Source organism: Rhinolophus hipposideros (genome assembly GCF_964194185.1).
Source record: "Rhinolophus hipposideros genome assembly, chromosome: 8".
Taxonomy (NCBI): domain Eukaryota; kingdom Metazoa; phylum Chordata; class Mammalia; order Chiroptera; family Rhinolophidae; genus Rhinolophus; species Rhinolophus hipposideros.
The window spans coordinates 72,244,253-72,264,774 of NC_138054.1; the positions used below are offsets into that span (position 1 = coordinate 72,244,253).

Sequence of the window (20,522 nt, forward strand, 5' to 3'; positions counted from 1 at the left end):
AAGCCAGGAGATCTTGGCAATGGCCCTGCCGCGCCACACTCCTCACCCGGAATGGGCAACTCCATAGCCCTCTCCTCGCTCTTGCCGGGATATCCCCAGGCCCCTGCCCCCTGGGCTCACAAACTCCGGAGCCCCGGCTTGGCCAAACCCCTAAGTCCAGAGCGTAGCCGCTCTAGGGTGTCTGTGGCAAAGGTGATGGGGTGCTCATCGGCTAATGCCTTTGCGCTGGGCGCGCCAGTGCGGGTGGGGGGCTCCTCCCCGGGCCTTGTCCCTCCGAGTCCCTCTAGACTCTGTCCCCCGCCCCCAACAGCGTCTCTTTCCTCTCGCCGAGAGTTCGGCGTCGACAGCGAGGGAGCCGTCGTGACTGACGGAGGAGCCTAAAGGAGACGAGACAGAGACGGCGACCGAGTAGGGGTGGGGGATGGGGTGGGGACCGACGCTGAGCCCTTGGGGCCTGGCGGCAGCCGCGACGCGAAAAGAGGTAGAGACCGGCTCACGCCATTGGGAGAAACTCGCCTGGTTTGGGGCCAAGGTTGGGAGGGTGAGGGTAAGAAACAAGCTCTGGTTATTTAATTTTGAGGATAAATTGTACAAGTAACTCTTGCACGTCCTTCAACAACCTCACCCGCCCCCACCCCCTCACCCCAGAGCACACATGCACTTCTTCCATCCTGAGATCTTGTCTTGGTAGGGGTAGGACAGTTCGGAGCCAAAGGAACGGGTCCCCCACCCCACCCACCCTCCAATTCTCAACCCTGGGTCTACGCACACACGCCCATCTTTTGGGATGGGTACGAGGCTGCGGACGGGGCTCCATCGCCCCCAGTCCCAGATTTCAAGTTCAAAGCCACCACCCAGCCGTGACTTGGGGATCCGCGTCCTTCTTTGGTTACCTTTTCCCAGACTGGATTCCAGTTTCCAAACGTGGAAGAGACGTGTGTGTCTGTGTGTGCGGGCGCGCACCGCCTGTGTGTGAGTGCGTGTGCCTGTATCACTGTATGTGTATGGGGGGGGGTGTATTAATGGGTGATTTTATAAATGGAAACGAGAGAACTGAACTTAAAATAAACCGGTCAATTGTAAAACAAACAGGAATAAACAACCCTTTAGATGTAATTTGTGGTTTATGTGGAGGTGGAGGTGGCGCTGAAGAGGAACACCCACCTCCCAATATTTTTTTTCTTTGCTGCGCCTCCACCCCCAGCGTTTGGAGCGGCGGAGAAGCGGCTCTGGAGTGATTAATCCGGGGATAATTCACCCCCCACCCCCCGGCGCGAACCCCGCGAAGCGGGATTGGAGCGAGTCATTTCCGAGAGCGCAGCGCGCCTCTCCCCGGCCGGGCGGACACTTGGTTCATTCCAGCCGCAGAAGCTCAGGGCTCCCGCGTACTGGGATTTTTTCCGACCAGAAAAAAGCTCCAGAGCTCTCCTGACCTCCTTTCTCCTCGGCGGCGAGCGGAGCCTCTCCCTCGGCGCTGCCGGCCGCGCCATGCCGCGCTCGCGGGAACCGGAGCAGGGGCGCTGCGGCTGCCCCGCGGGGAGGGCTCGCAGCGAAGCCGGGATTCCGGCGCTCGTGCCGGGCGCGGGGAGCCGCTGGGGCCGCCCGCCGCCGCCAACGCCGCCGCCGCTGCTGCTGCTGCTGGGCTGGGGGCTGCTCAGTGCCTCGGCCGCCGCGGGTAAGTCCGGCCGCGCCTGGGGGCCGGCGGCCTCCGCGCGCCCCACCCGAGCCCCAACTCGGTCCCTGTCCCTTTCCTCTTCCTCCCCCTTAACCTTCCACCCCCTCCCCCAGTTGCCCACCCTCAAGCTCATCTCCCGCCTCCCCTTCGCCCCAACCGTGTCCTCACCTCCACCCTCACCCTCACCCTCAGTGCTGCCCACAACCCCAGCCGCAACTTGGCCGCATCCGACTGGCGTGGGGGTCTGGGAGACAGACATCCCTGCCCGGCGTTGCAGGGCACCTGGACCTTGGCTTCAGTTTCTCCAGCCTCCCAGCCCCCAAGGTGCCAGGCTTTTCCCCGATAAACTTTCCTGGAGCCCTTCCCCTTCCTCCCCATTCTGATGGGCACATCGGTCCTGGGGCCTGGAGAGGAACGGCGCCCCGCTCCCCATTTCCTAGTCTGCAGGGTCTGCCCTGCCCTGCCCCCGCCCATTTTCTCGCGACTGAAGCCCGCGTCCCCGCTGGAGCCGCCCGGAGACTGCGGCCGCCATCCCCTTCCCCAAGAGTCCCCCTCCCTCAGGGCTCTGGGCTTGGAAGGGGATCTGGTGGGCGCGGGCCCAGGGTGGGGGTCCCGAGCAAGCTTTGCCAGAGGACTCAGGTGGGGGCTGGGGGGTGCTGAGCGACGGGGAGGCGGGGGAGCGGGTTGTGCCCGGGGGCGGGGGAGGGAGTGTCGCCGCCAGGCTCCGCGCCGCCACATTCCCCTCGGTTCCCACTCCGCGCCAAAGTGCCCTTTCCCGCGCCCTGCTGCAGCCCAGCGCCTGGGCTGCGGCAGCAGCAGCGCGGGCTGCGGGACCTGCTCCCGGTGACCGAGCCCGGGAGGGCGGCAGAGCTGGCGGGTGCGGCGAGTCCCGGAACTTCGCGGACGTCTGGCTGCAGCTCGCGGAACTGGGGAGGCACGCGGCCCTTTGAGAGAACCCAGTCCCCAGTGGGGACCACTGGCTTGGACTGGTGCCTTCCGATTTTATCCCTTGTACTCCTCTGAGGTTCAGCTCTAGCCACAGCCTAGAAAGTTCCGTGTGACCGGGTGGGGACGGGTCCAACGGGCGATGCCCACAAATTTTATTTAGCCCGGAGTTTGACACCCGTAACACCTGCTGCCCAGGCCGGGACTCAGGGCACCTCCGGGCTGGAGCCGTGTTGGATTTTTTTGTTGTTTTGTTTTTAAAACCACCGATTGAACCTCTGAAGGCTTCGCCTTGGCTACACCAGAATCCCACTGCTCCCTTCTTGGAAAGTGCGCCCCTTCCCTGGCGAGCTCTCCGGCCCCCTCTGGGCTCCAGATCTTGTGGGTGGGTCCCCCCGCAAACCGTGTCGCCGACTCCTTAGCCGGGAGTGCTAGGGTTGCTGGTCAGGGAGGGCGCCCCGAGCCTGTCCAGTTCTCCCGTCCCTACTTGACTGATTGGACTTTCTCGGGTCCTCTAGGAGTCATAGCGGCGGACACCCAGAGAGGGGCGCCCACGGTGCGCTCGCCTAGGAGCTCCGGCCTCGCGTACACCCACCCCTACTGGGTGGCTATGCTGTTCACATCGACGCCGCTGGTCATCCAGACTTGCTACACGGGCGGTGGGGGGACCCGTGCTACTGGCTCTCAGGCCTCTCGACCGTTAGTCAGTCCAGGTGTGGCCCCTGCTCTGGCTTAGCAGGTCTGAGATGGCCCCTGATGTGATCGAACTATTTTTCTGGCTCGATTTGTCCCAGTCCCCATGGCTTATCCCCCGGGCTTGCTCACTGCTGGGCGCTGCTAGAATACTGCTTTGTGGACGTCCATCTGCCAGCAGCTTTTTGGTCAGTGGAGAAGTTAGGGTGGTGTTGGTGAATGATTTGGGGGAGCGGTGCTTGCTCTCTGGCTTCCAGTGCTTCCATTGCATTTCTTCTTAAACCTTTCCCACATTTAGATGTGCTGTCTGGCCTTGCAAGCAACAAAGATTTCGAAATGGACTTGGTGACAGATAATTGCAAGATTTGGCACATTCGAGGAGGAAGCACATTCATTTTGTATTCTCTTCACACTGTTGACTTTAAAAGACGCTCAGGACTGAACTATCTCCCTTGGCCCAGTGATGACTGGATAAAATGAATATAAGGATTTGAAAAAGAGTAACCTCCTCACCCACCTGTACTCGACCCCTTCCATCTGTGCCCTGCTCCCCCTGCACCAGCCTCCTTGGAGACCTCCCATCAGTACCTCCTCTGGCCACTGTCAGTCAGTCATTCTCTCTCAAGCTTCCTCTTGGCCTATAAACAGCTTGACTGTTTAACATGAAACAAGCTAACCCGACTTCTTGGCCCTATTGAACTTTTAGTTACCATCTGTGGGGACAGAACCCCAGAAAGCAGTTTCCAGGCTCTCGGCCTCACATAGAAAGGTGCTGGCTCAGGTAGTAAATGGCCATCAGCTGTGATTGGATGGCCATCAGCTGTGGCTAGTTGGCCGTCAGCTGTAACCAGTGAGCCATTGGCCACTAATATAACTGCCGTGGCTATGCTAGCAGAGAAGATGGGGGCTAGCAAGAATGGATTGTAGAGAGGCGGATGCCGCCGGCGAGAATATAGTGATATGACTCCCCTACTTATGGCTCCGTGGGTGTTCCTTTTTGGCCTTACCGTGTCCTGCGTTCTTATGTGGGGAGCAGGACCAGAGACCCCGCCGGATGCCCCGCAGGACAAATGGCACAGCGAGCAGGGTCTCCTGCACGACACCATCCCATCTCTTTTTCTCTTTTACAAGTCAGCTCTCTTCAAAGAGGTCTTCAGCTCACTTTCTCTGTTAACATTCACTCCTTACAGTCTGCCTTCTGTCCCCAGAACTGGAACTCTCTATGAAAGATCACTGATGACCACCCTAATTGCCAAATCTTTCTTTCTGTGGCTTTCTTTCCCTTCTCTTCCTTTTCCTTCCCTTCCCTTCCCTTCCCTTCCCTTCCCTTCCCTTCCCTTCCCTTCCCTTCCCTTCCCTTCCCTTCCCTTCCCTTCCTTTTCCTTCCCTTCCCTTCTTTTTCCTTCCTTTCCTTCCTTTCTTCCTCCCCCCCCCCCCTTTCTGCCTTTCTCTGTCTTTATCTTCCTTTATCTCTCTGTGATTTTGAATATTTGGGGTTTTAACATTTCTCTTCCTTGAACTTCTGGGACACTGCTTTGCTGGTTTTTCTCCTATCTCCTGGCTGTCCTTTCCCAGTCTCTATAGTAGCACTGATCTCCTCCCTCTTGTAAGTATGGTTTCCTGCAGTTTTCCATTCTTGTGCTTTTCCCTTTCCTTTCACCACTGCCTGAGTGAGCTCATCTAGGTCCATCTCTTCCATGACCACACTCTGAAGCTTCCAGACAGATCTCCTGCCAAGATGCTTCTCCGGATCTATGTCTATTAGACATATTAGGCTTTGTTGTCTATGCAAACTCTGGGTCTAGACAGCCCATATATCTGGCTGACTCTCGGACATCTTCACCTAGATGTTTCCTTTCCAAAGCAAACTCATTAGCTCCTCTTCTGGGCCTCCAGTATTCCCTATGTAGGCTGGTGGTCCCACAGCCTCCCACTTACCTAGCTCAGAAACCTTAATATCATCCTCAACTCCTTCTTTATCAGGTGGTCATCAAGTTCTGTCAGTTTCATACTCTGTTGTTCTGAAATGTAGCTGCTTTTTCTGGATTCAGAGGCTCTGAGCATTGAAAAGGCTGAAATGCCTCCATCCCTTGAATAAGTAATTCAAAATAAAAACATTCTTAAACTATAAGAAATTCTGACAAAGTTCTGATTTTTCCCCACCCTACCTACATTGTTGCTTTTTAAAAAAAATCAAATACTAAATTATGTAAAAAGAAAAAAATTCTCCCTGCTTTGCTTATTCTGTAAGTGCTTGTTTTCAGAGGCCTCTTGTAGGCTGGTGCACTGACCATACTCAGTGTTTGATTGTAGTACTAATTGAATTGTATTCAAAGCATGTGTTTATCTGCTCCCCCTGTATTGAACTATGAGCTTCCTGAAGGCATGGACTGTGCTTTATTTCTCTTGTATCTTCAGCACCAGCTCAGAGCCTGGTATAGAATTGGTGTCTGATAGATTGTTGTTGAATCAGCTGATGATTAAACATTTTTTGTCCTCTTGGAGAATTGATAGGGACTTGATAAAGCTAAATCAAGAGTCTCAGGGGTTAAAGAAGCCAGAGGTGAAAAGGACACCTGATCTCCAGTTGCCTTCTCCCCAGACCTAAATGTTCCAGATTGAGAGATAGCTCCTTATAGTCTAGAAGCAATGTAACAACAAGCCCTTAGCATACAAACCCGCTTCCCCACCAAGAAAAGGCATTTAATTCCTCAGGCACCAATGTATGGATTTGAATTTCCATTCACAATTGAGCTATGGGTTTATGGTTTAAAAAGAATAAGTTGACTATAGCAGCCAATGTTGACCATGTCTTGGGCTGGTGAGTAGGTGGCTTTGTTTCAGCTGAGGCTAGAAGCATGTGGCAAGGGGACTGGAGAACCAGATTGTGGGGTCTTGGACACTGCAAGGTTTGGGTTTGTCTAGAATGGTCCAGCAGGTAGGTTTGGCAGTGCCACCTTGACTCATGTGTCTGACCTGCCCCTGTTTCATCATCATGATTATGCCAGCAAATTGAGGAAATCTGATTGCTCAGCAGAGCCCGGTGTTCCTTGTTGGAGAACTATCTGGTAGTCAGACCTCTCTCCAAGGCTCAGGTTCCCCACCTGCAAAAGGGACAAGTCCTTCCTGTGTTGTGGAGAGGATTAGACATCAGAGAATCAGTAGGCCCAGCACATACCTACCTCATTGAAGGTGCCCTAAGTAAGTGGAAGCTGGGGTTGAACAAGGAACACTGAGGACAAAGTACTCAGCCAGGAAATCTGTGTGCCCTCACCATGTCCTCCCCTAGCCACTGTGCTCAGAAAGCTGTCTGGGTGCGTAGGGGAGTAACACTAATAGCTGATGTTCATTGATTCCTCACCATGTGTTGGCCCTGTCCCAAGCACTTGCATGTATTAACTCAAACCTCGCAGCAACCCGGTGAGGCGGGTGATAGATGATCCCCATTGTATTCATGGAGAAATAGGTTCAGAGAGGGTCCAGAACTTCCCTACGCAACAAGTCAGTGGCCCAGCCAGGGTTTGAACCTAGTCCTCCTGACTCCAAATCCCTTACTCAAAACTGTTCTCTGACTTCTCAGGGGACCCATCCAGCTGGCATGAAACCCCTGGAATCCTCCTGCCTGGGCTGCCAGCCTCTGCCCTGCTCTTCCCACTGGGCCACCCCTTATCAGTTCTGCTGTGTTGCTTTTAGCACTTGAAGCCTGGATCCCAACCTTCCGACTCCTCAAGCAGCCATGATCTATCCATCTCCACCTCAGCTCCTGGGGTGGGTGGGGAGGAGGTGACTGCAAAGTCATCCTTGGTTTGCTTCTGGTCCCAAACACCCACCTAGACTGAACTCTGCTGTGGACTCCCCAAGTCCCCCTGCTATAAAATCATCAGGACACATTGGAATGTCTTGTTTAATGAGGTGATGTCCGTCTTTATTCCCTAAAGGTCTGTAAAGTCAGGCAGGGCAGTGCAGCCCAGACCACAGCACAGCAGACACTCAATAAACGCCTGTTGAGAAGACCAGAGGCAGGTTCTCTGGAACCCCAGGTGCCCTTTCCCTCAGACTGCCCCATTGGACATTCTCAAGACAGGGGGTTTGGAGGAGTAGGAAGAGGTAAGGGGTCACCCCCAAGTGGGAGGTAGTCCCTTCTGCATACTATGAATAACAGCTCTCCTTTACTGAGTGTTGGCTAATGCTTTATGGACCGTGCTATTCAATTTGCACAACAGTCCAACCACTGTCATAGATTTGAAGGGACTGAGGGTCAGAAATGAAGCAATTTGGCTAAGGTTATAGAGAAAATAGGTGAAGGAGGCAGGATTGAACCTGAGGGTCACCTGACCCTAGGGCCCATCCTCTTAATTCGTGGAAAGTATTTGTCACAGTGCAGACCCATTGTTAGCATCGTGTATGTTAGATGCTACCTCTACTACTTCTGTTGCTACTACTGTCTACTTTCTGCATTAGCCTCCGGGAATTACAAGAGAAACAGTTCTAACCCTGTGCCACTCTAAGGTGCCACTATACGCATCAGCAAGAGTGTTTCCTCTTTGCTTCTCCCACTGAAAGGACATCCCTTAGATCCTGGCCAACTCCCCCAACCCATCAGCTCATGCATGTTACCTCTTCTCTTCCTAGAGCGGCAGAAGGGGAGGACCCTCGGTCTCCCTCTAGAGGTTGGAGAATGCCACTGGCAGTGCCCTCTGAGTTTCGGCGCTTGAGTGGGATATGACCTCCCAACCATCCCCTCTCTGCCAGCTGCAGAGATTTCCCACAATAACTGCGGGACATCTGGATGAATCTGCAAATGGAGAATTATTTCAGAGACGCTATCTCAGGCTTCACTGGCCTCGAATAGAACTTGGCTCTCCCTTGGACCCACAGAAAGCAAAGGATGGCCATGCATTGTGGGGGTTTCTCACATTGAAAATGATGGTGTGGTTCTTAGAGATTTTTCCTGGCTCTTGTAAGTTAAGAGAAACAAAGGAAAATCATGTTTATTTTGCTTCTGGGCACTTGAGCACTCAACCTCCCAGGACTACCTTTTCATAACCCCACTTTAAAGAGGAGATTCTGTATCTCCTACCCAAATACACATTTAGCCCATAGATCTTTGGGAGAGGGTGAGACCCTTTGTCTTTCTCATGTGGCTCCATGTAACACGAAGAATGGTTGTGTCCCTCTATAAATCACAAATGAGAACTTTGGCCAAGCAGGGGATGAGAGGGGAGGGAATGTAATAGAAGATGATGGAGCGGGATTGGAGAAATAGGATAATTTGAGATGGACTGAGATCAAGTCAGAAGGATTGCGTGGCATAGGATCAAGAGTGGATTGGGATGGGACAGGTAGGATGAGTTGAGATAGATTGAGATGAGTGGTGGAATGGAATGGAATAGGGTGGAGTATAGTATGGTTTGGGGTGGGATTGAGAGGGTTGGATTTAGAACATTCAGGGGTTTGAGTGGGATAGGATGGGGTGGATGGTGTAGGAATGGGTTAGAATGGATTGGGATGGGATGGGATAGAGTGCGGTGGAATGGAACAGTTGGGATATGGTGGACTAGAGGCAAGTGTGTAATGTGGAATGGGGTGAGATGGAGGTGAATCAGAATGTACTGGGGGGGCTTGAGTTGGGTGAATTGAGATGGGATACTGGGAGATGTGGTGGGGTTACATAGCCAACTGAGTGGGCCCTTTGAGAAAATGGGAAATGAAGAGGGCACCAGAAATGACTTACTTATTGTAGCGTCTTCATCTTACTCCCCAGAACTCAGTTTCTTTTTTACCCGAATGGCGAAATCTCCGATGGATAGAAAGTTCCCATTATCCCATGCTTCCACGCTGGCATGGATCCTAAAATGCTGGAGGCTCCACTGTCCTGCTCTACGGGGTCATTCTTCAGGGAGAAATTGGGAGTCCTGTGTGGCCACCAACACAAACACTATCAGAGAAAAACATGCCAGGCACATTCCAGGAGTCCCAGTGCAGCCCATGTCAAGCCCGTCAGAGAAGGACTCTGTGTCCACCTTAAAGTTAGTGGGGTGACTGTACCCACAGAAAGCCAAGGCTTGGGAGGTGTAGGGGTTCAGCTCTGTGGCCCTCCTCTTTTGGGGCATCTCACCGCTGGAAATTGCCTTTTACTTTCTATCTATTTGTTTCTGGATTGCCAGAAAATTTTACTGAATTGATCTGTAAGATCAATTGTTAGTCCTCTCCTTGATAATCATCATTATAAGGAACTGTTATGGTGCTAAAAATAATGTATGTATAGTTAAATTACTGAGAGCATCAAGATAACTCTTAGAAATTTATTTGAGAATCTCCCGTGTGGTCCAGAGCAGAAAATAAGGGCTCACATTGCGGCAGAAATAGCCTTCCTCCCTGCCAACGTCTAATTTATACTCAATTAAGTGTAATTATAATCCAGATACCTCAAAAAAAAATTATGTGTCCATCTAGGTTTTCAAATAGGAAATAGAATAAGGTCCCTATTAAGTAGCTACACGTATTTATTGAATGAAAGTAAGCGTGTGTGACGGTTGTAACTTTGAAGGAAGAAAGCGGAGACTTTGAAATTTAGACCATTTGAGATACAAGTGTATTATCAGAGAATGCGCAGGCATGTTGTACGGATGATTGATGGCCCATTCTGAGATGAGCAAGCGTGGTGGAGTCGACTCAGGCCTCGGGTGGTTTGCCTACGTGCTGCTGCCTGACTCTGCCCCACCCCAGCCTGAGTCTCACTTGCCACCTACGGACCCTCACTGCTTCTTTCATCACCGGTTCAGGAATGGGGGTCAAGGATGCAGAGAAGCTCAGAAATTGGGTGAGGCTTAGTGATGATGTGTGTGGGCTTCTGGCACGTTATTTGGCAATAAGAAGGTGCAAGGTCAATGGAAACAGCCACCTCAGATGGCATCCCCTCCTCCCAGGGACCTGTGTGGCCCTGCCCTCCTGGCCCTTGTCATTTGGGCAGCCTCAGACGGGCTGACCCACGGCGGCTCCATGGCTTGGAGGAAGATATTTTGATACATTTGATTTATATCTTGAAATGTGGCCTGACAGTCAGGAAACTAGTCTTCCTGCTTTGGTGGTGCCTCTGTAGGCCATGTGACATGAGAGAATTATTTCATCTTCCTGGGCCTCCATTTCTTTTCCTGTAAAGTGGGGATAAGAATACCCACCATGTCTGTGTAATGCTGGGCTTGAAACCTCTTTATTCAACAAAACAAAAATGATCCAGAGATACTAGAATAGGTCACTTGTCTAAGCCTCATGCAATGCAAGATCCTGCCCCAGTGAGCAGGCGGGCTTGGCTTTCCAGGAATGCGAAACTCGCTATCTCTGCATGAACCTGCCTGGCCTTCAGGGCACAGAAGTGGTGGGTGAAGGAGAGCGGACTTGCTGAACTTCCTGACCCTGAACCGTTCTTACTCTCCAGTGGCCTGTGTGGCTGCTCCTGACAACTGGAAAGGGAGGACACAAGTGATTCCCATCCACAGCCCATCAGACATCTGCCACCCACCCCAGGGTTCAGTTTGGGAGAGGTGACTGCTTAGGATTCACTTTCATTAACACCTCCATCCGGGACAAGACCTCCATGGAAGCCTTTTAACTTTAGCAAGATGAACATTCCCCACGTTCAAGGACCACTGAGCCTCACATCTCCTATGACATTTTGTTTCAGGAAACTTAGACAGAGGAAAATGTTACAAGGATAATTTCCCTGAGTCATGTGGATGACACATTTGGGTGTTTTTTCTTTTTCTTTTTTTTTTTTTTTTTCTTTCCTGAGCTTAGGTGCATAACATTGAATTAATCCTACCCTTAGACCACGGCACTTTATGATCATCCGTCTATGCCAGGCTCCTCTCTTGTTTTATTTTAAATTGTTTCTTCCCATCATCCCCAATTGTAAGGTGTCAGTACCCACTCTGATCTATTTGATACATGTCTTGAAATATGCATGGATTCTTATAAAACATGGGAGGTTGTTTTGTGTGCATGTGTACTTTTAATTCACATAATTGATTGTGATCTACATATTTTATCCAGTTTCTTACTGTTATTTACTCACCATTATATTTTAAATATCTAGCCCTGCGCCTTGTGTGTGTCTAATCCATGGTTTCTAATTGCTGCATTGCATTATGTGTGGTGCACCCATCACATTCTATATGTCCATTCCCCTGCGGATAGACCTCTGGCTTGTCGGCAACACTTCCTGGCCACATATGAAGTTCTGAAGAACGTCTTGTACATGCTCTCTTGGGACCCTGTGTGAGAGTAACTCTGGGCCATACAAATGGAGGAATTGGATCCCTGAGTTAATATGTTAATTTTCTGTGTTCTGCCATAATGTTTTCTGGAACAGCTGTGCCAGGGTACATTTCCCCCAGGAGTGCATAGGAGTTTCTGTCTCCCTATGTCATCACCAATACCTAGTATTATCTGCCTTTCTAATTTTTCCCATTCTGACAAGTTTGCAGTGCCATCTCATTGTTTTCATATACAGTTCTCTGATTACTAGTAACTGTGAATATCTTGTATGCTTGCAGTTGTTTGAACTTCTGTTTTTTGTAAATTGTCTGTTCATGGTCTTTGCCTATTTTTATTTTATTTTATTTTGTTTATTTTATTCATTTTTTAATTAAGAATATAGCTAACATACAATATTATATTAGTTTCAGGGGTACACCATAATTTTTCAACATTTATATGTCTAAAGAAGTGATCACCATGATAAGTCCAGCAACCATCTGACACCATACTATGCTGTCACCATATTATTGACTACATTCCCCATGCTGTACATTACATCCCCATGACTTATTTGTTTTATACCTGGAAATTGGGACCTCTTAGACAGGTCCTTCACCTTTCCTCCCCTTTTTATTTTTCAATTATAGTTAAAATTCAATATTATTTTATATTAATTTTAGGTGTACAGCATAGTGGTTAGACATTTATCTAGTTTAAGATGCAATCCCCGACTAATCTAGTACCTGGCCCTATACATAGCTATTACCATATTATTGACTATATTCCCTATGCTGTACTTTACATCCCCATGACTATTTTGTAACTACCAAATTGTACTTTCTAATGCCTTCACTTTTTCCATCCTGCCTCCAACCCCCTCCCATCTATCATCCCAACAAATCTAGTACCCATGTGACACCACAGTTATTACAATCTTATTGACTATATTTCTTATGCTATGCCCTATATCCCCATAACTACTTTGTAGCAACCAGTTTGTACTTCATAATCCCTTCCCCTTTTTCTCTCCCATACCCCCAAACCCCTCCGATCGGACAACCATCAAAATGATTTCTGTATCTATGAGTTTGTTTCTGTTCTTTTTTGTTGTTGTTGTTCTTTAGATTTCATACATAAGCGAAATCCCATTGTATCTGTCTGTCTCTGTCTGACGCTCCACTCAGCACAGTACCTTCCAGGGCCATCCATGCCATTGCAGATGGCAAAAACCCATTCCCTTCCATGGCTGAGCAATATTCCATATATATATATATATAACACCTCCTCTTTATCCATTCTTCCATCAACAGACACCCAGGCTGCCTCCACATCTTGGCCATTGTAAACAAAGCTGCAATGAACATATGGAGGCACGAGTCCCCTTGAAGTAGTGTTTTTGGTTTCTTTGGATAAATACCCAGAAGTGGGATCACTGGGTCCTTCTTTGTCTCTTGTTAAGCCTTTGTTTAAAAGTCTATTTTGTCTGGTATAAGTATTGCTACCCTAGTTTTTTTTCTTTTTTCTTTTTCATTTCCATTTTCATAAAATAAGCTGGAGCTACTCAGCAAAAGTTTCAGAGCACACGAGGCCAGTCACCGCCTCCCTGGGGGCCTTGGATTTTAAAAGTGCAATGTGGGCAGCGCTGGCTGTTTCCAGAAAGTGGCTCCGTCATTGGGGGAGTTGCGTGGGGTCAGCAGACCTCACTAGGCCAATCAGATTCAGATTTGGCCTGTGGGGGCGGGCTCAACACAGGAAAAGATGGTGCGGACCTGCGCCTGCCTGCGGACTGCATGGAGGAGGACCCCTCTCAGGGAAAATGGTCACTGTCACGCCTCAGTCTAACCGCCCCTATGCCTCTGATGTCCCCCAAGTCACTGCCCCTTCGCTGGAGCCCAGGGTGAGTGCCTGGGAGTGAGAGTCTGTGTGCGGGTAGTCTAAGAGGGCGCCTGGGTTTCCCACAGCCTTCAGTCCCACCCAGATGGTCGGAATCCCCACAGCTTTTCACAGCCAGATGTTGTGGGGCTCCTTTTCCCGGCACCAGTACTCCAGGCTGGGGAGACTGGTGTGGGGCTGGGGTCTGTCATTCGTCTGTCTGGGGGGAACCTCTACGGCTGAGATATCTCTCCTGGTTCTCAACCGCCATGCGGAGGTTTGGCGTTAGCCAGTTCAGCATCCCTGCCCTTCCTCCCGGTATCCACGTGGCTTCTTCTTTATATCCTGAGTTACAAAACTTCTGTTTAGCCGGACTTCAGATGGTTCTCTAGGTTGATTGTTCTGTAATTTAGTTGTAATTTTAATGTGTCCACAGAAGGACACAGGCACAGATTTTATCTATTCCGCCATCTTGGATCTTAGTCTTTGCCTATTTTTAAATTGTACTTCTGTCTTAATTTATAAAAATTTTGGGTTGATTTATAGATTTTTTTCTTGTTTATTCTAAATGGTGCCCTTTGTCACTTTTAAAGTTTACAGGTAACCTCTCCCAACCTTTCATCTGTCTGTTTCATTTATGGTATCTTTCTTTGGACAGAAGTGTTTCATTTTAATGTGGTTAGATTCATCAATGTCTTGTGGAAAGCAGAAGTTGGGACATATGGGGCACTGATGAGCTAGGGGATAGGGTTTACCCTCCTGCAGGGCTGGCTCCCTCTGTGCAGGGCTTTGAGGAGTTTCAGAACTTTCTTGCCCATACTGGACTTCCAAATCCTGTAGGAGGTCTTTCATTTGGCTGAAGGCCTTGTATTTCCCGAAGGTGCTAGTTAAACTACAAATCAATTACTTGATGGGTGCCACACTTGCAGAATGTGAGGGCTTACTCAGTCCTACAGCAGGCATTTACTGAGGGCTCTGCTTTGCCTGAGCTCTCAGATGCACTGGGGACATAGACAAATTTCATCGAAAAGGGTACATAAAAGAGGCAACTACAGACGTGATCATAGCCACATTATTCACAGTATCTAAAAGTATCCATCAATGGATGCATTGATAAACGAAATATGGCATATGCATACAGTGAAATATCATTTAATCTTAAAAAGGAGGGGTATCCACATGCCACAACATGGATGAACCTTGAACACATTGTGCTAAGTGAAATAAGCCAGTCACAGCAGGACAAATACTGTATGATTGCACTTATGTGAGATACCTAGGGTAGTGAAATTCATAGAGACAGGAAGTAGAAGGGGGTGGCCAGGGGCTGGGGAGAGGGGGATATGGGGAGTTAGTGTTTAATGGGCACAGAGTTTTAGTTCTGCAAGATGAAAAGAGTTCTGGAGCTGGACGGTGTTGATGGTAGCACCACAATGTGAAAGGACTTAGTGTCACTGCACCAGACACTTAAGAATGGTTAACGTGGTAAATTTTGTGTTATATATATTTTGCTACAATTGAAAATAAAGAGGGGTAACTGTCCAGACTCAAGGGTTTCAGGGAAGGCTCCCAGAACAAGTGATGTGAGGTGAGGCTTGCAGGATAGATAGTAGAGAGCAGACGAAGAGAAGCAGCAGGGGAAAATATTCCAATTGTGGAAACCTATTTGCATAGGCTCTCTCGGTTGAGTGGAAGCAAGGCTTGCTCAAGGTCTGGGAGAAGTTCAGTGTGAAGTGGAGGTCTGCTAACTGAATAAGGACAGTGAGGGGTCTGGAGAGTTTTTGAGCAGGGCCATGGCCCGATTGGCTTGGTTACCAGGTGGCACAGGTCTCTGAAGGAAGGAGGTGACAATGAGGTCAGGTCCTGGGGCTAGAGCACTGCTGAGTGTGTGTGTGTGTGTGTGGGGGGGGTGCTTAGAGCCCCACGGAGAGAGGTCAGCAAGATGAGAATGAGGCAAATCCTTTCCTTTCCATGTTTTTTTCCACCCTGTTTCCTCCTTCCCAGAGAGCGTAGACATCTGACAAGCTGTGAAAAGTCCATGAAATTCATCCCATATACTGTGGGTCATAAAATTAAAGTTCTGTGAATCCTGCCTCAGTGAGAACAGTACAAAACTTTCATCAGGAAAGAAGATAAAAATAGGAAACCTACCTGCTTGGGAATTTGCCATTTAGTATCCTGACAGGTGGGGAGACCTACTGTGTTCTGCCTTGTCCAAAGAATGTGTGAGCCTTGGTCATTCTGCCTCTCCTGTCTTGTCTCTCCTCTTCCAACCTCCTCCACTCATCTCCCTTCTTTCCCCTGGTCCTGTTATTTCCCTGGATGCCAGGATTCTTTTCCCTCTCGACCCTCAGCCTCAGTGTCCGTGTGAGCCTCTTTCTGACCTTTGATCTTATTGTCTCCACCCACACCTTGCCCAGGACCCTCCCTCTTCATGGCCTTTCCTTTTGGGGTCAGCAAGGAGGATTTTTAAAGCCTTAGGCTGCTCCCATCTGCTTAGGAGCAGTGGCTCGGATCATTTGAACATCCGCTGAGTACCTAGAAGTGGCCCTGGGCTGGGGGCCATGGGTACCAAAACCATTTAAAGCCAAGTGCCGTCCCCCAAAGACAGTTATTAAGCTCCCAAAGGCTGAGCGAACTGAATAGAGGAGGGGTTGGGGCTGGCAGGGCAGGCTTTACCCCGAGGGGCAAGCAGGCTCTCCACGAGTGAGCAGGTGTCCATTGGAGGAGGATAATACGGGGTAGGAGGTCCCACACAGACACCAACAGCATGGACACAGGCTTAATGCGGCAAGCTACATCTGGGGGATGCCAAGTTTGCATTCTCCCTCCATCAGCATCGCCATCGTTGTCACGGAGCTGGAAGCAGTCCTTTTAGGGAACACTTAAAATCTGTGCTGAGAGCTACACATTCCTCTCCTTACACCTTAGAACACTCCTAACAAGTCAGTCATTTTGCCATTGAGGAAAGTGATATTTAAGGAGATTAAGTTACTAACCCAAGATCACACAGCTAGGGAGGGGGAGAGCCTGGATTTAAACGTAGACAGGTTTTGGAGTCCACAGGCTTAGCCACGGCAGCCAAGTTTCCCAGTTACACAGGTAAGGCCCTTCCCGGTCTTCTGAGTCAGAGCATCTAGGAGCAGGGCGTACAGTCTGCCTCTCTAACCACTGCCCGCTGTGATGCTGGTGATGGTGGTGGGCGGTACATGTGTGTGGAACCTCTTAGGTGTACTGCTCCCCAGGTCTGAAGGTGGAGCTCACAGGAGACGGGCCTTCAGCCATCTGTGCTTCTTGGCACACCTGCCGATGACCCTGGTCTTGTCTACACCCAGGAGTGAACAGAGGCAGGGCCTTGGGCCTGGGTGACTTGGGAGCAGAGACTCCACCAGCTGCACTGCCATCTGCCGTCCTGTCCCCCTGGCTTCCCGTCCTCTGCTCTCTCCTTTACTCTCAGTCTGGCCCCCAGGGGAGCCAGGACCTGTTCCCAGAGGTTGCAACACCCCAGAGATGACCAGGTTTATACCTATGAGGTGGTCCCCAGAGGAGACCGGGGGACTCTGTTAGCTCCCTGCATGAACATTTCTGAACTGCTTAACACACTTAACGAAAGGCCTGTTGGTAAGGATTGGCCTGACAGCTCGGAGCTCCTGAATCACCACCAAGTCCTACCAGCCCTGATTTGTTGGGTGAGGACACTCAGGGGAGTCTTATCCTCAATTTCCTCCATGTACTAATTCCCGTGATTCTAGATTTAATACTCGCGGAAGACTAGACACAAAGCACTGAAATGCCATTTTCCTCGGGTCTGTTGGTGAAAGGCAGTGTACATTTTAGGACAGGCATGGCAGGCAGGCTGAGGCAGGGTTAGCTGGGTGGGGTCAGGCCAAGCTGGGAAGGAAGCCAAGGATGGGGCTCAGGGGTCCATTGTCTACCCTCACTTTGTTCCTGGCTGGAGCAGGACCCAACCCCTAGTGGAGAAGCATTTAGAGAGTCTGCAGCCCCAGCGAGGAGCCAGTGGACTCAGCAGGGACACAGAGGCAAAGGGCCAGTTATGCAAATAGGGATGATAAGGCAGGAAGTACAGAGACACTGGGAGACTCAGGGTGCATTCATTCATTTATTCATTCATTCCTCCCTCCAAAGGGTTCTTGGGTTCCAGAAGTGAGGCAGGGACCATTAAATGAGTGCCCTGGAAAAAAAGATTTCGTGCTCAGATGAATTTGGAAAACTAGGCCCAAGGTTTCCCCTGTGTGGTTCAAGGCCTTCCCAGGAAGCCTCTTAGAAACGCAGCCTCTTTGGCTCCACTGCCCACCTATTGAATCAGAATCTGCATTTTAACAAGATGGCAGGTAATTCATGTGCCCAAGAGAGTCTGAGAAGCACAAGGGAAACATGTTCTGAGCACAAACTTTGGAGTAAGGCCAACCCAGGGCAAATCCTGGCTCTTGTTCATTATGGGCCTCAGCGGCCACAGGAGTAAAAGGGAGGCAAAAAGCCTGACCTCACAGTCATGCCTGTAAAGGTCCCTGTTTGCAGAGTGTCGGGCTCTGAGCACACATCTCTCCTGTCCTTTGTCCCCGTAAGTCCGTGCCCCACTGACAAGGGGTCTGGGATTTTATTCACCTCTGTGTCCCAGCACATAGGACCATGTGCCTGGAGCGAGGTAGGTGCTCACTCCATCAATATTTGTTGAATGAATGAATGCTCATCAAGTGGTTGTCAGGTCGAATGGAACACCCTGGAAACTGCTTTCTGTGGCGGCAAAGTCACGGAGGTTTTCCTTTCTGTTTCCTGTTGCTGCCACAGATTGTGGCAGATTTCCCAAGGTGAAGGATTGCTGAGAGGCTGGGGCAAGGGGACGGTGGAAATTTTTGATGCAGATAGCTGCTCTGTGTCAGCCTGTGTTGCAGGAAGATTCTGTTGTTGCTGAAATCTTCGAGTTGAAAGCCGTTTTTAAAATGAAATATTCTGAGAGGCGCTGGCCCTGAATACCTTAGTACACCCGAGCTGATCTGTCTGGAGAGCGTAAGGTCTGGCAGGTGGTAAAGGGTAAGTTTGTGTGTCTGGACCCGCCATTGTTCCCAGATTTTGAACCCAGAAGTTAATCTGACCCATCTTGGTCCTCCGTTTCCTCTTGATCCAGCCTTTGTTGGCCCCTTCCACTCAGCTCAGTCCCTGGGGCGTCTTGCCCCTGGGGCTCTGCCAGTCTGAACCAGGACTCCATCTTGGGGCCATTGTCATCTGTGCGGCAGCCTCACCCACTTTCTCTCCTGAACAACCTTGTTGCTTGCATCACAGAAGACAAATGGCACTAAAGGAAACAACTGCATGAACCTTGTTGCTGAATTTGGGTGGGGGAGCGCTGAGGACGCTGGGTCTTGGGCGACCCAGGAAGGTCACCGCTGTAATGGGTGTCCCTGCTCCCCATTCTCCGATCCCTCCCTCCCCTGTGTCTTTCCCATTAGCCCATAAACACACTTTGTTTCCATCTTTAAAACATATGAAACAGCACCCCTTCCTTGACTCTGCACCCTCTTTTTGGCTGTCACCTTGTCTCTCTCCTTCCCTTCCAAACCATGTTTCCTGAGAGGGTGTCTGCCAACTCATTTCTTAGTGCCTGTCATCTGGCTTTCACTCCTCCCCCCCAGGGGACGTGCTCCAGCGCAGGGCTCCGCAGAACTTCCTATTGCCCAGATCCAAGTATCTCTTGGCTTCTAGACCCATCCCGGTCTGGCCGCAGCCTGCCTCCTGACCTTCCTCCTGTCCTTCCACCTCTTCAGCATCTCGCATTGCTCATCATCCCCTCCCATGGAAAATTTGCTTTCATATCAGTGCTTCCAGGTGTTAGCTCTCCTGTCTTTCTGGTCTACGTGTCATTCCTTCCTGTGGCTTTACCCCCACTCCCCAAATGCTCATAAACCCCACATCTCACATTTAGTCCTCCAGTGAAGAGCTTGCCCCTGAACTCCAGGCCTCCCACCACTCCCACGATCCTTGGCCCAAACTCATCATGCCATAAACAGAATTCTTCCTTTTGTTGTCACCTATATCATCCCCTACCCCACGCCCAGCAATCTTACCATCCCACACTCTTTTGTGTCCTGCCTTCACCAGTCACGCCTCTTCCTAAACCGGAAACCTGGGAATTGTCTGTGATGTCCACTCCAACCCACCCCCTTTCACTAATCACATTGTGAGGATTCTACCACTCAGACAGCTCTCCCATTTCCTCACTGGCATGGCTGTGCCTTGGGCCTCACCCTCTTGGACACTTGCGTCCCACTTGAGTGGGACCCAGCACTTTGACAGCTGCAGTGGCGACGTGTGGTTTCCCACATCCATTCTTGCCTTCCTCTAGTTGGGGCCCACTTGGGTCAGAGATGCCAGGGTGTGGCTCTACTGTCTAGGATGGAAGGGGAGGGGCACGATGAAGATCAGTGAGAAGTCAATACCCTCGAAGTGGCAAAGCCTGAAGCTCCTGGATAAGAGTGAGCCTTGGAACCAGTTTAAGCCGGTAGACCATTAACACCTGCCAATGACAGCCTGTCTCTTCTGGGGTTCCCACTGATGGGGTATAAAGACAAAGCACGCTAGTGGAATGGAAGGGAAAGCACTGGTTCGTTTATTAATAGCTGGGCATGTGCCCGTACCCCTCGAAGCACAGGCCTTTCAGTACATGTGCTGGAGAACATGGCTCCGGCCTGAGCCCAGTGGGGGTTTCCATGCCCCACTGTGAGTGTACATCTTGGGAACCGAGCACTCAGGAGCATCTGCAGAATTAGGGCTGGGACCTGGTCTGCAGAGTAGTCAGCGTCCCTTTCCTCAGCCAGCTCTCGGCATGAGAATGACAGGCTTGCTCTAACCCCCATTTTAGGTAGAACGGGGGGCATCTGGGGGACACAGTTTGCCTTTCAGTTGAGTGCCCCTGTCCCTGGTATAACATGGCCCAACGAGGGGTGAGGAGGAGATGACAAGCGGCAAACTGTCTTCTGAGGCCCCTAGTGTCGGCGGAAGGGAGGTCCCCCCTTTTCTGAATGTTGAGACTGCCATGGGGGTGAGGGGGTAAGGCTCCTAA

At 50.4% G+C, this 20,522-nt stretch overlaps 1 protein-coding gene across 1 annotated transcript in view; it reads left to right on the top strand.

Moving 5' to 3' along the window:
• The first annotated feature begins 1,389 nt into the window (after positions 1-1,389).
• CSMD2 (CUB and Sushi multiple domains 2) overlaps positions 1,390-20,522 on the top strand; it is a 579,318-nt gene continuing 560,185 nt past the window's right edge. The window contains 1 exon segment of the mRNA XM_081055778.1: positions 1,390-1,675. Coding sequence (XP_080911904.1) covers positions 1,489-1,675 — 187 coding nt within the window. The 5' untranslated portion in view covers positions 1,390-1,488.